Consider the following 19,365-nt stretch of genomic DNA (forward strand, 5'->3'; position numbering starts at 1 on the left):
CTGCTATTGACACAAGAGACTAGCAGAAAACTAAAGGATGAATTTGATCAAATTATGAAAGTTTACAGTGCTAGTGTATATTAGTGTCAGCTCTCAAAACAGCCTAATTATGTGGCAGAAGGACGTTCGTTTTCTAGATAATGTTTTGTATTGTTCACCTTTTTAATTTGGTGGTTAAAGAGAGGGCTTTGGATAGAAAATGATTAAACCACTTAGTAGTATTTTGAACATTTCAGTTATACTGTTCAAAAATGTGTTTTTGAGTAGGTCTACTGTCAGTCCTGGAGGCCATCTTTTTGTTTGGATTTTCAGGGCTGCCACACTTAATGTTGTGGGAACCTGGAAGGGGGAATTGCATGCAGTGGTGGAGATATACAGCCATAACAACATTCTTTTCTCTGAGAGTCAAGGACGTTCAGCCTGTACCTGGAGAGGCATGACTGGGAAACATCTCCACTTGGGATGGTGGATTGATTGGACCATGTGATGGACATGTGGGTGCAGGGGAAGGGACTATGACTTTATTTTGGGTGCGGAAAACCCGGAAGGTTTCAGATTTGGGTTTTCCAGATGTGCCAATATGACATCTCTAATAAAATGGAACTTTGAGAAACTTCTAGCCTCAGAGTCTTCTTTCGTTGGGGGTGTTACTTGGAACCCTGACATCTACAGGACTTTATGTCTTTATTAAAAATCTTTGATTAGTAAAAGCTATGTATAATAAGTCAGAATATTTTAAAACATATTTGAAGGCTATTGAATTCACATTTCAAGCATTTGGCTGGCAACAACTTTAATATCATCATTAGCAGCATTTCTCTAAAATAATATCTGCTGTGACATACACATAACTAGTCAAAACTAAGATTTTTAAGACACATTTCTCCAGTCACAATGTTGCATTACTATTTTAGCCAATAAAATGAATGAAAATTTGGTAACTAGATACCATTCTAATTTTAATACGTATGATATAGCTGAAAAATGACAAGTTAGTGTGAAATCCATGTCTACTCAGAAGTAAGGTATGTTTAATTTAATAGTATTTCCCCCCCAAAGATATACACAGTATCTTCAGGCTCTTTTATCTTATTGTGTGGTAGTTTATCAATGATATTAAATGAATAGTTTCATGTCAAGTACATTATTCTCTGCAATGCAGTTTATATAAATTCAGCGGAAGGCTATGATGTATATCAGTTTAAATAACAGTGAGCCACAGATAGAACTAGTTTTTTTAATTTTGGAGGAACCTTTGTTTCTTACTAAGAGTTTCCTTCTTGCCTCTGAAACGGTGCAGATAGCTTAAACAATGGAAATAAATCTGGCTTGGGTCCAGAGATTGGTTTTATACACGACAGAGTACCTTTCTTGTACATGGGGGATAGCTTGTTCTTTCTTGGGCAAACGCTTTATATAATCAAAATACAATTTAAAAATTGCTACTGTTATTAAACCTTTAATTCGGTGTTATTGGATTTGTATAAGGGTATAATGAAAGATTATTTATGAATATGATTAAGTATGTGAAAAAATAGTAAATGCATGAAAATGAGTTTATATTATAGCTGGGTATGGTTGCCTGGGTATTTATAGACTTAGAAGTGTTTGTCTGACAAGGAGCCATTGAGAGGGGCCTTTCTTCCCCCTACTCCCATGCCCATTATCCCTGCCCTCTCCCTTCCCCTTCCATGCACTCCTCTTTCTCGCTCTGTCTACAATCCTGGTACTTTTTCCCAAATCCATCAGGTGCTTCCCGATTGGTCTACTGGAGGGCGAACATCATGGCTGGCTTTCCAGAGGAAGCTGCGAAGGAACTGACATCACAAACAATTGTTGCTCTAGGATGCCACACTCGTTCTCCTTAACGGCCCAGACTCTCCCGTCCCTCCCATAACATCACATATGTATTTGTGTATTTGTGCTGATAAATAAATAAAGGGAGACTAGTATAGATCTATTTCAAGCTATTTAGATCTCATCAGCTAACCATACCCTTACTGGGATTTGAACCTGGGCTGTATTACATATTAGGCAGATGTATTAGCCACTAAGCCACAGGCTCTCCTCCTTTATCACAATACACACACACACATACACATATATAATATAGAAGATACTGTATATATATAGAAGGAAGAAGAAGGAAAAGGAGAAGAAGGAGAAAAAGAAGATTACAGTATGTGAAAAAATAGTAAATGCATGAAAATGAGTTTATATTACAGCTGGACATCTGTTTTACAGAACTATATTGTGAAAGTGTCCCATTTAGACTGAATGCTCTAACTTAAAACATTTATTATATTTCATTATATTTTAAAGCAAAATCAAATCTTTGTTCACTGGCACCATTCTTCCTTTCTTGGTTTTATATACTAAAGAAGCACTGGATGTATTCAAAGTATTGCAAAGAGACTTAGGTATTCTAGAAACTAGAGATTCAAATTGTCAAGTTATTCTTAATCATGCCAGGGACTTTTTGGAAGCTATAGTTTTCTATGCTGTAAATTGATTCTTCCTGATGACCCTCTTTCTTTGGCAAATCGCTTGATCTGAAAAGCAAATTGAACTTCAAAAGTAGACTTTCTTGTTCTTAAGTCATCATGCCTTACATTTATGCTATTAGTTCATTGTTTAGATAGCTGTAATACTGCCAGGAATTCTAAGTCTATTTATTTTTACTCATGCACTTTAGGTGTCTTAGATTGGAATTTAGTATGAGCAACACTTGTTCCTGAAGAATAAAAATAGACTATTATTGTATTAACCACCTTTTCTTTATGATGTTCAGGTTATTCAACAAAGAAATGAAGAGTGTGACCATATTCAGTTCTTAATCGAAGAAAAAGAATCTAAAGAAGAAGATTTTTATGAAGACCTTGACAGATTTGAAGAGAATGGTACTCAAGAGTCTCGCATCAGTCCATACACATTTTGCAAGGCTTTTCCTTTCCATATTATATTTGATAGAGACCTAGTTGTCACTCAGTGTGGAAATGCTATATATAGAGTCCTTCCCCAGGTGAGAATTCTTGTTTTTTCCTGCAAAGCTTTTGAATTCCAGACTTTCCACCATCCTTCTATTCACTTTTTTTATACTAGTTCTATTACTGAATATTCTGTATGCCCTATTTGGACTATGAAATGTATTTCACATTTCCCCCTTTTTTACTATTATATCTGAATCTGCACACATGAAGTTTTAATAACCAACCTTTTAAACACTTAAAAACATTAATGCTGAAAAACAAGCATAAGCCCTAATTGATGTAGTTTAGCACTTATATATTTTAAATAGTTTTCATTTCATAATTAGCTATGCCTATGTTACATGCTAAAAAGTTTTTTTTTCCTTTTTTAAATTAGCAAATATTAAATAATCCAGCATTTCAAATTATTTATATTATTTCATGCCTCTATCTTTCCTCCTCCCACCCCTTTCAGGTTGATTTTAACAAAGTATGATAATGGAAGCCTAGAGTTTTTCATCCTAAACCGTTTTCATTAAATAGTCCATTTGAATTTATTTTAGCCTATGCAGCCTGAATCACTGTAAACATGAAATTTATGAATAGGGCCACATGGAACAGGTCTAAGTAGAAATGGCCATCACTTTCTAGAAGTGTTGCTTGAATTACTGCTGTTGATTATAGAACACAAAATTAGGTATGGAGATCGTTTATAACAGAGTTTCTCAATCTTGGCAACTTTAACATATGGACTTCAACTCCCAGGATTACCCAGCCATCATGCAAGGCTGAAAATACTGCTTTAGAATATTTCCTTGCTCAGTGCAATTGAAGATAGGATTCATTCTTTCATCCCGGAGCTTGGACAACTCTTATTCAATTTATTTTTTTTATGCAAAAGGTCCATTATTTAATTATGCAATAGGAACACTAGTTCACTAAATATTATTGTATTAAAGCACAGACAGAACATAGAGAAATGGACTGCAATCACTAACCAGAATTCAAAGTTTTAATTTTTTTTCTTTTTCCTTTACATTTCAGCTCCAGCCAGGATATTGTAATCTATTATCAGTATTTTCATTGGTTCGGCCTCATATTGATATTAGTTTCCATGGAATCCTCTCACATATCAACACAGTGTTTGTGTTAAGGAGTAAGGTAATCTAAAACTGAGTACAATTTTTCAATAGATATCTGTTTTACTAGGAAGAAGAAAATACTTTAAACTCATGTTAATTTGAAATAGTAAAAACACTTTCAAGTCTATGAAGACCTTATGGCTAGGGTACTGGATACTGCATCCAGTTTTGGTTGCCACAATGTAAAAAAGATGTTGAGGTTCTAGAAAGAGTGCAGAGAAGAGCAACGAAGATAATTGGGGGACTGGAGGCTAAAACATATAAAGAACGGTTGGGTATGTCTAGTTTAATGAAAAGAAGGACTAAGGTGACATGATAGTAGTATCTAAGGAGTTGCTGCAAAGAAGAGGGAGTCAGCCTGTTGTCCAAAGTGCCTGAAGGCAGGACAAGAAGCAAAGGATGTAAACCAATCAAGGAGAGAGCCAACCTAGAACTAAAAAGAAATTTCCTGACAGTTAGAACAATTAATCAATGGAGCAACTTGCCTACAGAAGTTGTGAATGCTCCAACCCTGGAAATTTTTAAGAAGAGATTGGACAACCATTTGTCTGAAATAGTATAGGGCTTCTTGCCTGAGCAGGGGGTTGTACTAGAAGACATTCAAGGTTTCTTCAAATTCTGTTATTCTATTATCTTCTGACTGTCCATATATGAGGATATTCCATCTTGGATGGGCTTGCACAGTCTAAGAATCTTCATGGACCTAAAGCTTATGCTTAAAGAACCAGTAACAGTTGTGGTCAAAAAGGCAGCCTCTGGTGTACAACTTGCACACTTTCAGGGCCTTTAGATAGCCACTCATGCCATGGTCATGTTGACTATTTCTTGTGGCTGTACATAGGACTGCAGGGCCACCTGGAAGTCCCAGCTGGTCCAGAATGCAGCATCATGAGCAGTGATAGATATGCCTTGGTTTCCCAGTAAACCTCTGCTTTGCATATTGCCAATTTTGGATGCAATTAAAGTGCTGGCCATTACCTATAAAGCAGGGGTGTGAAACTGGCGGCCCACAGGCCAGATGTGTGATGTGCAGGCCACGCCCACCCCAGCTCCGCAAATGGGGGAAATGTTGCGAAACATCATGTGACAGCAACATGACACGGCAAGTTTAACACCCATGCTATAAAGCTTTACAAGGCTTAGGGCCTGGTTTCTGAATATGGATTAGCTGATCTGTCCTGAATAGTTGGTACGCTCTGAGTACCTTTGGTTAAACTTTGCTTTTTATTTGGATCTTGGAAGTATGCATTCAGTAGCAGTGCCTGCCCTCCTGAATGGGATTTCCCCTGAGATCCATATGGCCCTTATCCTGCTATTTTTCAGAATATGGTGGAGATTTGACACTTCAACCAGGCCTTTGACAAGGGAGAGTGAGACCCTTGCTTTGTTTCCATTCAGTCTCTCATTCTTGTTATCTATTTTTTTTAAAAAATCTTCTTTTTTAATATTGTAATTTCTTTCTTTTGATTGTTTTGAACCACCCGGAGTTGTTGAGAACTGGGTTTTACCACAAAAAAACAGAACTGCTTTTCTTTACAATATTTGTTTAGATAAAGATCAGAAAATCAGAAATAAAAGCATTAAAGTTTTCTGTGGGTGAACCTCAGGGCGGAGGCTTATGACAATGGTACTTTTCGTTGAAGTTTCTTTTTGTTGTTTAAAAGGAAGGACTTTTGGATGTGGAAAAATTGGAATGTGAAGATGAATTGACTGGTACAGAAATTAGCTGTTTACGCCTGAAAGGGCAAATGATCTACTTACCTGAAGCAGATAGTATTCTTTTTCTTTGTTCTCCAAGGTAAGCAAATAAGATTTGCGTGTGTAGTGCATTTATAGTGTTGGAACAACTAGAATTGCAGCCTTTGAAAGCAAAACATTGTGATGCAAAAGGTTCTGTGTTTGTTTTATGTTATATTGCTACATTAGAAGCTTCCTTTTGATTCTTGATCAGAAGGTGATTAAACATTTCTGCTTGTTCTGCATCCCTGTATAACAGCGGCCCCTAACCTTTTGGGCACCAAGGATTGGTTCCGTTTTTCCATGGACCGGAGGGGTGGCGTGGTTTTGTATGCTGCCTGCATTCTGCAGGTGGGGCTTTGCTTGTTTGTGTGGCCCAGTTTCTGGGTCCAGTTGGTGTTGGTCCACAGACTGGGCGTTAGGGATCCCTGCTGTAAGGTCCATTCCTGAAGCTGATGATAGTATCACTGCTGGGGAAAATATCAAAGTATACTAACACTAAGGAGGGAAAAAAGCAATAGAAGGGTGGTTGGTAATGGTTAAAGTCCCTCAAAAAAGTGTTTTAATTGCTTGTATTTTGACTTTGATTTCAAAAAATGTTGTGAAAGAATCAGTTATTGTAGCAGAATAACACTAATATTGTTAAGTTGATGAACTGCCTTTTTAAATAAATGTACTACATAGAAGAATAGAAAAATGCAATACTATTAGTGTATTAAATGATGAAATAGAAATATAATGTTACTTTTTGTATTGAAGAATACTTGCAAAACAGATTAATCAGTATCTTCTACATAAGTACCAGGAAAATCTTGCCCTGTCATTTTCTCATTTCACTTTTAATTGCATTAGTGTGATGAATTTGGATGACTTAACTAGAAGAGGACTGTACTTAAGTGATATTCCCCTGCATGATGCTACTCGTGATTTGGTCCTTTTGGGAGAGCAATTCCGAGAGGAATACAAACTAACACAAGAACTGGAAATATTAACGGATAGGCTTCAGCACACTTTAAGAGCTTTGGAAGATGAAAAGAAGAAGACAGATACGTAAGATTTAATCTCTTATTTTGACTATGAAATGTTATAAATCATCAATTTTCACCACTCTGCTGTCCTCTGTTTGGAGGCTCATTAACAACTCTGATTCCTAATTGCCTAGTTAAAGTCAGTGGCATTACTGTAGATACAATACAATAATAGAGTTGGAAGGGACCTTGGAGGTCTTCTAGTCCAACCCCTTGCCTAGGCAGGAAACCCTATACCGTTTCAGACAAATAGCTATCCAACATCTTCTTAAAGACTTCCAGTGTTGGGGCATTCACAACTTCTGGAGGCAAATGTTCCACTGATCAATTGTTCTAACTGTCAGGAAATTTCTCCTCAGTTCTTAGTTGCTTCTCTCCTTGATTAGCTTCCATCCATTGCTTCTTGTTCTGCCCTCAGGTGCCTTGGAGAATAGTTTGACTCCCTCTTCTTTGTGGCAAACCCTGAGATATTGGAACACTGCTATCATGTCTCCCCTAGTCCTTCTTTTCATTAAAACTAGGTTCCTGCAACCGTTCTTCATTTGTTTTAGTCTCCAGTCCCCTAATCATCTTTGTTGCTCTTCTCTGCACTCTTTCTAGAGTTTCCACATCTTTTCTACATCGTGGCGACCAAAACTGAATGTAGTATTCCAAGTGTGGCCTTACCAAGGCATTATAAAGTGGTATTAACACTTCACGTGATCTTGATTCTATCCCTCTTTTTATGTAGCTTAGAACTGTGTTGGCTTTTTTGGCAGCTGCTGCACACTGTTGGCTCATATTTAAATGGTTGCCCACTAGGACTCCAAGAGCCCTCTCACAATTACTACTATTGAGGAAGGTACCACCTATGCTGTACCTGTGCATTTTGTTTTTCTTGCCTAAATGTAGAACCTTGCTCTTTTCACCATTGAATTTCATTTTATTAGATAGTGCCCAGTGTTCAAGTTTGTCAAGATCCTTCTGTATCTTAAGTCTATCTTCTGGAGTGTTGGCTATTCCTGCCAGCTTGGTGTCATCTGCAAATTTGATGAGTTCCCCATTTATTCCCTCATCCAAACCATTGATGAAGATGTTGAAGAGTACTGGGCCTAAAACAGAGCCTTGGGGTACTCCGGTGCATACTTCCCTCCATGTAGATGCAGTTCCATTGAGGACTACACATTGAATGTGGTTGGTCAGCCAGTTACGAATCCATCTGGTGGTGATGCTGTAGACAGGAATAGCCAACACTCCAGAAGATGGACTTAAGATACAGAAGGATCTTGACAAACTTGAACATTGGGCACTATCTAATAAAATGAAATTCAATGGTGAAATGAAATTCAATGGTGAAAAAAGTAAGGTTCTACATTTAGGTAGATAAAGTAAGATAAAAATGTTGAACAAAGAAACACAAACATGTCTCTTGCTGAAGCCTGAGAATGTTTTCTACTTACAGTTCTTGCACACATGTGACCTTTATATTTAGGTCACCAGCTCTCATCAGTCTGGGTGGATAAAGAAGATATAAATGTTTGAATACAATGAAGGTAGTTTAATGTCATGCCACTAAACTAAACAATCTGCAGTGTCTGAACTTTCTAATGGAATGTTCATATGTAGTTTAATCATATAAATTACTAATTTTAGTGTGTGTATATATATGTATTTTAAGACATGGTTATGAAGCTTTGTATTAAATGCATTTTTCAGCCTTCACAATCTAAGCGAGTTGCAATTCACTCCTCATAATATGTAGTCATCATTGCCAAATTAATTTCTAGTTATAAGAGCGTATCTCAAGAATATCTGTTTTTGAAATCCTAATGTATTATGGGCTACTACTGAGCTTGTCATCCAATTTTTGTCTTGTAACAGTATTTTCTGTAACAAAAGTCGTTATGCATTAAATCAGCCTCCCTACACCCCAGTCTGCAGCTCACTACCAGTCCATAGTCCATTGCATATTCTGCCCCATACATCCCTACGACCCATCCGCTCGCACAGAGAGGGACTTCTCCAGGTGCCGTCCACCAGACAATGCCGAGGGGCGGCGCCTAGGAGCAGAGCCTTCTCTGTGTCCCTCCGGATATTAGGACCACCACTGACCTCCGCTCCTTCCGTGTAAAGCTCAAGACCCACCTATTCCAAATAGCTGGCCTGGCTCAACCATAACTTCATATCGCTCCTGACGGGTTTTTTAATTCGGCAATTTTATTCAATGGGATTTTAAATTGTGTTTTTTAATTGTTCTCACTCCTTAGTCTACCTCCTCCATGCACATGTATATGTCTTTGTTTTATGTATGTTTGTCTTTAGCTGTATTTTATTTGCTTTGATTGTACGCCGCCCCGAGTCCTTCGGGAGAGGGTTGCGGCTAACAAATAAATTATTATTATTATTATTATTATTATTATTATTATTATTATTATTATTATTATTATTATTATTATTATTATTATTATTATTATTATTATTATTATTGGAAATCAGGCCATGCAAGCGAGCACATGAATCTCCATTTGCGTAGGGGGCAGGTGTGTGCGCCCGCAGCTTGCACAAATGGAGCTTTGTGAGCGCATGTGCCTGCTAATTGTGCAGAACCAATCGCTCTTCAACTGGTTCCACCTGCCCCTGCTGGTTTGCAGAGCCGGAAAAGTTGGAGATCGCTGCATTAAATTCAAATAAGTAAAAAAAAAAAAAATCAGAAACATGTAACAAATCCAAAAGAAGTATTACAAAAATTGTTAGCTATTGATAATATAATTATTGTTAAGAAGCATATTAATAGGATTTTAACCATATATCTATTCATCAGAGTATAATTTGCTTACATTGAGCTTGAATGGTGTATACCTGTATAAATAATAATAAAATAATATAAATAAATGAATGTATAAAATAATTTAGTGTATATATTTATTGTGTTGTTTGTTTAGAAGTAAACTTTATAATGCAAATTATGCCTGCTGTGGAATATGCTTTTAAATCAGTGAATACTAAACACAAATATGATAAATGTATCGGATTTATTTATTTATTTTCTATTTTTTCCTTTGCTACTGTTACACAAAACTTATATAGATTATTGTATTCCGTGCTTCCTCCATCTGTGGCCAATGAACTGAGACACAAGCGTCCTGTACCAGCAAAACGTTATGATAATGTGACTATATTGTTTAGTGGCATTGTTGGTTTCAATGCCTTCTGCAGTAAACATGCCTCTGGAGAAGGAGCTATGAAAATTGTCAATCTTTTAAACGATCTTTATACAAGATTTGATATTTTGACTGATTCACGAAAAAACCCATTTGTTTATAAGGTAAATATGATACGTCATTTCTGTTCTGTGAGGGGGATAACACTGTAATGACCAGCTTATGACGAATAATATAAGATGTATGGCTGAACATATTTCTTTATGTACTACAAACAACAGAAGCTAGAGATGTGGGTTGCAGATTCCAAAACATTTTACGGAAGTCTCAAACTATCTCTTGGCAACTTTCCTAATATGGGCTTACACAATCTGATGCTAGGCACAGTATTTAAATCTGAAGTTACATTCCAGGTTCGTTTATTATGAAATAAAATGAAAGCTCAGTTTTGGTCAACAGATTGTTAGAGCCTTGTATACAGATAAACAATAATAATACATTCTATTTTATTAACCATACAAGAGTGATAATTTTGAATATTATATGTCACTGTGGATTGAATATCATTCAAGAAAATTGTTTTAACTACTGCTATAAAATAATATAGATAATAGGTTTATTCTTCCAGGAAAAGATTGTTGTGATCTGTGGTCTTGCACTTCTTTTTTGTGACTTATTGGGAGATATATATATTTTGATGTACTTCCTAATCTCAAACTTATTTTTAAATAAAATTTCTTGTATTGATGATACTGGAATTTTGACAAATGAAAGCCAGTGAGTATATTAAGATGGAAATTATGTTATTTTGGGGCAAAAAAAGTGCTACATTGAGATGAGAAGTTAATGCATTTTTCCAGAACTTGATTTCCTTTATATGTGTTAAGAATACCTCTCCCATAATTATTGATATGAGTGTATGTACTGAAGATTTTAGATTCTTAGGATTTGTGAAAAATGGGGAAGATAGTGTAAATATCTTCCATGTTTGATAACTGAGAAAATAATCTTTCTAATGAAATGATACTGCTTTAAGGCCAGATGATTGATAATCAAAGGTTATTATTTTACTGAGGCAAGCAAAGAAAGGGAATATCATAACTTTCAGATTTATGTTTTACTAGGTTGAGACAGTTGGAGACAAATATATGACAGTAAGTGGCTTGCCAGAACCATGCATTCATCATGCACGTTCTATTTGCCACTTAGCATTGGATATGATGGAAATAGCTGGGCAAGTTCAAGTTGATGGAGAATCTATTCAGGTCAGTGATTGACACCATATTATGGCACTTAGGGATTTATTATTGTGCACTTTCAGTCCTGACTTAACATAGAATCAACTTTCAGGTTTTTGAACTCCATAAAAATAGGCAGGATGGTGATCCTTATTATGAGAAATCTGTCTGCTACTTTTTAACTTACTAATTTCTTGTATATACCTATAGATAAAAGAGTTCTTAAAACTGAGGGTTCATTAGTATAAAATTATGAACAAGGGAAAAAAATCCTATTTATTTAATATAACATATTCTAATTTATCTGGAAAAAGATGGACGAATAGACCAACCTTTTTTGCAATTCCTTACCAGGCAATTAGTTACATTTCAATATACATAATTTTATTTTGCCATTCTTAGAGAAAGTGTTGATGTTTTCAGAATTACATTGAATGATTTTCTAGTTCAGTTGTTTAGGTGAAAACTTAAAATAGACTGACTATGCTATATTTGTTCTAGGTTTTTAGTGTTGTGTTACATATTTTGGTATGTAAATTCAGTTAAAATTAAGCATAAAGTTAATATTTAATTTCACATTCTTAGTGCATTCCCATTACTGACTAACGATACTGTTGACCAAATATTAAATCAACGATATCATTTTCTTTTCTATTAATTTTTTATAATAGATAACAATAGGCATTCACACTGGAGAAGTGGTCACAGGTGTCATTGGCCAAAGGATGCCACGTTATTGTCTTTTTGGGAACACAGTAAATCTCACAAGCAGAACAGAAACGACAGGTGAAAAAGGAAGGATCAATGTTTCCGAATATACTTATAGGTGAGAAATTAAGTGTACTTGTATCATTGTATCTATTTCCAAACCATAGGGTTTGAAATTTACTCTATTTTCTTTCAATTTAACTCATTAAAATTTAGTTTTAAGTTGATATAAATTCTTGGTAAAATATGGATACACTTTTTTTATTTTTGTCCTAACAGTATGGAAGTAATTTACCATACAAATAATGCTCAACTTATGAGCACAGTTGAGACCAGAATTTCTGTTGCTTGGTTAGGCGCTTGTTAAGTGAGTTGCAACCCTATTTTACAACCTTTTTGGCCACAATTGTTAAGTGAACCACATAGTAATTAAGCGAATCAACCTTCCCATGTTAACTTTGCTTGTCAGAAGCCAGCTGTGAGGTTCACATTGATTCTAGGACATGCAACAGGTATCATAAATATACTGGTTTTCAAGCATCTGAAATTTGATCACATACGGTAACTGTAGGGATGCTGCAGTGATTGTAAGTGTAAGGATTGGCCATAAATCACTTTTTTCAGTGCTATTGTAACATTGGACAGTCACTAAATGAATGGCTGTAAGTCAAGGATTATTTGTAGTCTCTTTGCTTCAATTTATACATGTCATCTTACATAAACTATTTAGAGTAAAAAACTTAGCATTGCCCAGATAATAATATCATTTTCAAACATTCTGTGTGGTCTTTATAATATAACTTTGCCAAACATAATGTAATATTTAAATGAAAGCCAAGATACTAAATTCAGAATGTGCATGGATGACTATGATATATACTATTATTCTGATGATGGCTTTGAATGATCAGACATTCTGCATAATGCAAGATGCTGGATTCTAGTGTATCTTTTATCTATTTGCTTGTCACTACTTTCACATACCACCACAGGAAAGTGAGAGGTTGTCTCCCTGTTTTGTTTTTATTTTTTGACATTGTGCATTGTATTTTCTTTGACCTATCTATTTTCTGAACCTATGGGGCATTATGAGTATGTATACTCTGTGTATGTTCTTGGTGATGCTGACTGTAAGGACCTGCCACAGCTGTCCCTCAAGAAAGCAAGACTCTTGAATCCCTTAAGTTGAATCAAAATAACTTTTTCTGAGAGAAAGTGATTTCAGGAAAGCAAGGTGGAATCTGAAAAGTCTCACGCAAAGCACACAGCAATTCTTTCATTTCCTCAAACCCTACTCCACCTGACCAGTCCACCAGCAGCCAATATGATGCCGCAAGGTTGTTACTGGAATTCTGAGGTAAAAGGCAGCTAACAGTTCACTCTCAGAGCATGACAGCCTTGAAACCAGCTGGAAGCAGTTGGGAGGGAGTCCGTTCCATCTCCGAAGACAATCCCCCTCCCTAATTCCCAAGCAGTACAGCAAAAGCATGTGAAAAATGCCAGCGAGCCTCCCCCGCTCTTCTCACAGAATGGGAGGACACAATGGTGGACCTTAGATGCTTCCCCCATGAACAGTGACATTAGTCCTGAACATAAAACATAAAACAAGAGAAATGTCATTTGGGCTTGTGAGGATACTGATTATGGAAGTGTTTTACAAGTTTAGGGGCTCTAACATGGCGGTGGTCCACCCATTCATACTGAGCTGTCTGGAAATCTTTCCACGCTACCAGGTTCTGAAGGGTTCCCCTTTGCTTACGGGAATCTAGAATTTCCCAGATTTCAAAGTGTGTTCCCCTTCTATCATTAAAGGTTCCGGGGTTGGTGGAAGTGACCTTAGACTTCAAAAGGTGCAATGAAACACGCAGTGAACCTGTCGAAGAGACTTGGGCAAATGTAATTCTACAGTTTCTGGGTAAATGATGCGTTTGATTGGGAAGGGCCCTACAAACCTGGGTCCCAGCTTCTTTGATGATTGTAGAGATTGCAGGAAGTGGATGGAAAGGTAAACTCAGTTGCCAATCTTAAACAGTTTGGATTCTTAACGCTTCTTGTCAGCTTGCTTCTTATAAGTCTCATGAACATCCGCCAGTGCCTTCCTCATCACTTGCCACATATTTCTCAGTTGGGAGATCCACTCTTTCAGTGATGTGACTCATGTGGGTCATTGAGGGGTAATTCAGGAATAGGGTTGAAGTTCTGTCTTTTTTTTTGTGGAACAGAACCAGGGCTGCTGGTCCCCGGATTAGCCAGTTGAATAAAACCATAGGCAAGATTTTTGTCAATAAATAGTTGCAGTGTATCTAACTCCCTCGAGGTCATTGAATATAGTTCCGGCTTAGGTAGTTTAGCCCTGGGAAGGATTTCTATAGCACGGTTCATCAACTAATAAAGGGGGAGTTTGTCCAAACCCTTTTTGCTGAACACCTCTCTTAGGTCCCAGTATTCTTTGTGGATAGCAGGGCGGCCCTTCTATAGTCCCTGCATTACTGCCTGATTTCCCACCATGGAGAAGCTGCCTTCTGGACTCCAACTTGCTCCCAAGGAGGGCGACTCATTTGGAGTTTTAGCAGTCCCCTTCTCCAGTTTATGTATGGATTTCACTTCTTTAGGTAAGTCAAACTAGAGGCTATTCCATCCCTGGGGCGACTATGAAGCTTAAAGTCTCTACGTGGACCCCTTCTGCATTTCTATGGGTTCAGTGACAGATGTTGCTGGGATGCCCCTTGCTATGGATCTGTCTAGTTGGCAAAATGCAGTGGGTACTTTCAGCTGCCTCAAGCAGATTCCTAATTTTTAAACCAGAGCTGTGTTAACCAGGCACCTGGTGGAGCCTGAGTCTGGCAGGATCTGTAAGGTGGCCTTAAGCCCTGAGGCTTGGAAACTAGCTCTATGTGGAGTGTCACTAGTGTGACTGGACCACTTACTAGGGGATCATCATTGGTGTCGGTGTCATTTAGCCCCTGGCCGTCAGCTAGTGGAGTTGGAGTTCCATCTTGCTTCAGTGAGGGTGAATTTGACAACCCCCACTCCCTTCAATGCCATTTTCCTCATCCGCTGTGAGGCATTGGTGGCTTTTCTGGAGGGCTGGGGGAGGGGGGCGTCTTGGCTTGGTGGCCAGTCTTGCACTCAGCTGCTTGGTGCCCTCTTGGCCAAATTTGAAGCAGAGAGTGGAGCACAGCTGCGCGTTTTGTGGTTTCGCTGCCTCTCTTTTCTATGGGGCTGGTGTCAACTCCTAAAGATGACATAGTAGAAAAGGGGGGGAGCACATTCCATGCATACTTTCAGCTAGTTGGATCTCAGATTACCGCAGCAGACTTGGGAGGGGTCCACCCATTAGAAGGAGGCTGAGACCAGTGCCTCTCCCACGTAGCAGGCAGGCTTCCCAGGACAGACAATCTCCCCCCCCCCCTCCGAACTAGAACTGAGAAATATGGCCAGACATATCAAGCACAAGCATACAGAGGCCAACAGGAGGAGGGAGGAGCAGTGCTGATCGAACTTCCCTGGTTCAGGGGAAAGTTTGATAGGGACTCAGACCAGTTAGCCCTATTCCTTGACTCAACTGAGATACACCTAGAATGCTATGGACACTTCTACTCATCTCCCAGAGCCATAGTGAATACTATCACAGAGGGACTAGAGGGAGAAGCAAGGGAATGGCTAGTAGTCCTCCACAAGAGGAGAGCACCCCACTACAAGGCGTCGATGACTTCCTACGACTGCTAGAGGCCAGATTTGAGGAGGTGGAGGAGGACCTGTATGTGGAAGATGGCTCAGCGACCTAAAGCAGAAGGGCCGCCCCATCAAAGAGCATATCCACACATTTAGGAGAGTCATTGGAAGGTTACGACCTTTACCAGAGCGTCTATTAGTGCATTTTTCAGAACAAGCCTTGGCAAGCAGATTGCCCAGGTAACTGCTTACTGCGACATCCCAAACCGACTCTCTTGAGTGGTTCCGAGTAGCAATAAAAGTCAATGGCGGATTGCACGCTAATGACATGAGAAAGCCATTGGACATGAAAGAGAGAGGTCAACTCTACCTGAAACCACCTGACCGACAGGGACTCACAGCAACACAGCAGGCCCGAAACAAGCTCCCCTCAAAGTCCACTAAAATGCTACAGATGTGGGGGATGGGCCACATGGCATCTTTGTGGATGACCCCAACCCTGATGCCAAGGCCAGAGCCACCACCAAGGGCATGACTGGAAAGGGGCCCCAAATGGGCCACCAATGCATCCCAGAAGGCCCTCTAGGCTGCAGAAGTTCCTCCCCACCCTGAAAAAGGGGGAGGGGACCCCAGGCAACAATGACCAGTGGTCAGAATCCTATGACAGTGATGACAAGGGCGAAAACGACCCAATGGTGAGAGGACCAGTTAACCCTTTCCTTTTTCCAATATGCCTCACAGCCCCAAAAACAGGAAACCAGGAGGATTTTCAAGCCCTAATAGACTCAGGCTGCACTAGATGCTTGATCAACATGACTACAGTCCTGAAACTTGGGATCAGAGGAAAAAGACTGGCCCACCCAATCCGGTTCGAACAGGCCGATGGGTTCCTAATGGGGAAAACCTAAGCCACCCACCTGACCGAACCAGTGAGACTAGAGCTAGAGGATCACTGGGAAGTAATTCGATTCATAATAGCTCCCAAAACAACAGATGCAGTCATACTGGGACACTCCTGGCTAGACAAGTGGGGACCGACCATCTGGTGGCAAGGGGATACCTGCAGACTTAGGATAGAAAAGGGTCCCCCAAACCCTCCCACAGCAGCAAGCAGAAACACCACCCAAGCAAGGAACCTCCCAAAAGAGCCCACCAGAACATCTGGCAGCCACATCCGACAAAACCCAACAGATCAAACAGATCCCAGGGGAGTATCAGGACCTCGCAGAATTATTCAGCAAGACTGAGTGCAACATTCTGCCCACCCACCCCCACTGTGAGGCAGATTGCGCCGTTGAAATCATCCCTGGGGCAAAACTACCCAGACCCAAACTGTATGCCATGACGCCCCGGGAAATGCAAGAAATGCGCAAATACATAGACAAAAATCTAGCACAGGGGTTCATTGAGCCAGCCAAGCAACGGGTTGCAGCGCCAGTCCTCTTCAAAGAAAAAAAAGACAGAACTATGAGACTGTGTGGACTTTAGAGGAATCAATGCTGTGTGCGTACATAATCTATACCCCAACTCCCTCATGAAGGAGATGCTATCTCACCTAGCCAAGGGAAAAGTCTTCACCAAACCAGACCTCAGAGAAGCATACTACCGGGTACGGATCAGGGAATAAGATGAGTGGAAAACAGCATTCAACTGCCCCCTAGGGAGTTTTCAATTCAAAGTGATGCCTTTCGGACTGCAGGGAGCCCCAGCAGTGTTCATGCAGTTAATAAATGAGGTGCTGCACAAGCACTTCTACAAGGGGTCCTCGTCTACCTGGTGAGATCTTCATCTACATGGAGACCATGAACAACCTACATGGAGACCATGAACAATACCCCTGGTCTGACAGGTACTGGAAAAACTTCTGACAGCCAACCTATACATCAAGCTTTCAAAATGTGAATTCCACTGTGCATGGCTAGACTACCTGGGTTACCAAGTATCAAATGAGGGAATAGAGATGGATCCAGTCAAAGTACAAGCTGTCCTAGGCTGGCAACCTCCTCGTACCTGCAGATAGCTACAAAGCTTCCTAGGGTTGGCAAACTTCTATAGGCAATTCATCCCCTCCTTCGTGAAGACTGCCAAACCCATGACAGACCTTCTAAAGACAGGGAGCCCAGGAACAAAATCTTGCTTGGGACAACCTCTACAGTGGGACCTAACCTGCCAAAAGGCATTCAAAATGCTAAAAGAAAAGTTTGCAAAGGAACCGGTGCTGAAGCATCCTGACCCCGAGCAACCCTTCGTGATCCAAGCAGACGCCAGCGACATTGCAGTGGGAGCGGTGCTACTCCAAAGAAACAACCAAGGAAATTTACAGCCCTGCACCTATACTTCCCGCAAGCTCATAGACACAGAGAGACAATGGGCTGCATGGGAAAAGGAGGCTTTCACGGTGAGATGGGCATTGCTAAACTGGTGACACCTGTTGAAAGGGGGCCAGAAACTGTTCGAAGTCTGGACTGACCACAAAAATCTGGAGGCTCTCAGGACCCCGTGGAAACTATCAGCCAAATAAGTCCAATGGGCTCAATACTTCAACCGTTTAGACTTCGTACTAAAGCACATTCCAAAGGGGAGGAACTTTCTAGCTGATGTCCTCTCCGGCATACCCAGTACAAATGCGAACAGGAGCAGGTGGTGGACGTCATTATTCCCCCTACTTAAATAGCTGCCCAAGTGACCACCAGATGACAATGCTGTGACCGGCAAGACCAACCAGCAAGTGACCTAACCACAAGACTCAAAACCGAACTGCTAGCAGACCCTTGGTCCCGAAACAACCAACACATCTTGACAAAAAGAGATGACCTCACACGGAAGGGAACAAAACTCTATGTCCCAGAATCCCTATGCACCCTAATTCTCCAGTGGAGCCACGATGCCAAACCGGCAGGCCACTTTGGGTTCCTAAAGACTTTACACTTATCCCAGAGGCAGTTCTGGTGGCCTGGCATGAAGAAAGACGTGGACAGTTACGTGAAAAGTTGCACCATCTGTGCCACAAAGAAGAGATGACCTGGAACAAACACCCCCAGACTGCTGCAACCAGTAGCAGAACCAACGAGGCCATGGGAGGAGATCGCAATGGACTTTATAGTAGAGTTGCCGAAAAGTGGGGGAAACACAGTGATGTGGACTGTAATAGATCTGTTCTCTAAACAGGCACATTTCATACCCTGCAGTGGATTACCCTCAGCTCACCAGCTGGCCAAACTGTTCCTGAAGCACATCAACTGCCTGCATGGAGTACCTCTCAGACAGAGGGATTCAGTTCACGGCTATGTTCTGGAGGGAATTCCTGCGGTCCATTGGGTCATACCAGGGCCTTAGATCTGCTTTTCACCCAAGCACCAATGGGGAGGGAACAGAGACTGAACGCCATGGTAAAGCAGTACCTGAGTTGCTACATGAACTATTAGCAGTCCAGTTGGGCAGACCTTCTGTCTTTTGCTGAAATCACGTACAATAATGCTGTTCACAGTAGCACGGAACTAATACTCTTCAAAGTAGTGAGTGGCATGGACTTTGTCCCAATGTCTAAGTATCCAAGGGATTCTCCCCTCCTCAGTCAGCTTGACTAATTGGATGTCGATGCTGAAATCAACCTGGGAAAATGTCAAAAAGGCACTGGCTAAAGCTGCACAAAACTATAAGAAACAGGCAGATAAACACCGGGCTCCACAATGGCCATTCCAGGTGGGAGAGAAGGTTTACCTCTCCAC

The 19,365-nt window shown here is 40.0% G+C and overlaps 1 protein-coding gene across 1 annotated transcript in view; it reads left to right on the forward strand.

Moving 5' to 3' along the window:
• GUCY1B1 (guanylate cyclase 1 soluble subunit beta 1) overlaps positions 1-19,365 on the forward strand; it is a 76,599-nt gene that overhangs the window by 44,587 nt on the left and 12,647 nt on the right. The window contains exons 6-12 of the mRNA XM_081959971.1: positions 2,792-3,022; positions 4,014-4,130; positions 5,776-5,909; positions 6,701-6,898; positions 9,943-10,180; positions 11,141-11,281; positions 11,926-12,080. Of these exons, the coding sequence (XP_081816097.1) occupies positions 2,792-3,022; positions 4,014-4,130; positions 5,776-5,909; positions 6,701-6,898; positions 9,943-10,180; positions 11,141-11,281; positions 11,926-12,080 (1,214 nt within the window). The remainder of the gene's footprint in view (positions 1-2,791; positions 3,023-4,013; positions 4,131-5,775; positions 5,910-6,700; positions 6,899-9,942; positions 10,181-11,140; positions 11,282-11,925; positions 12,081-19,365) is intronic.

The sequence above is a fragment of the Natrix helvetica genome (genome assembly GCF_964273705.1).
Source record: "Natrix helvetica genome assembly, chromosome: 7".
Taxonomy (NCBI): Eukaryota; Metazoa; Chordata; class Lepidosauria; order Squamata; family Natricidae; genus Natrix; species Natrix helvetica.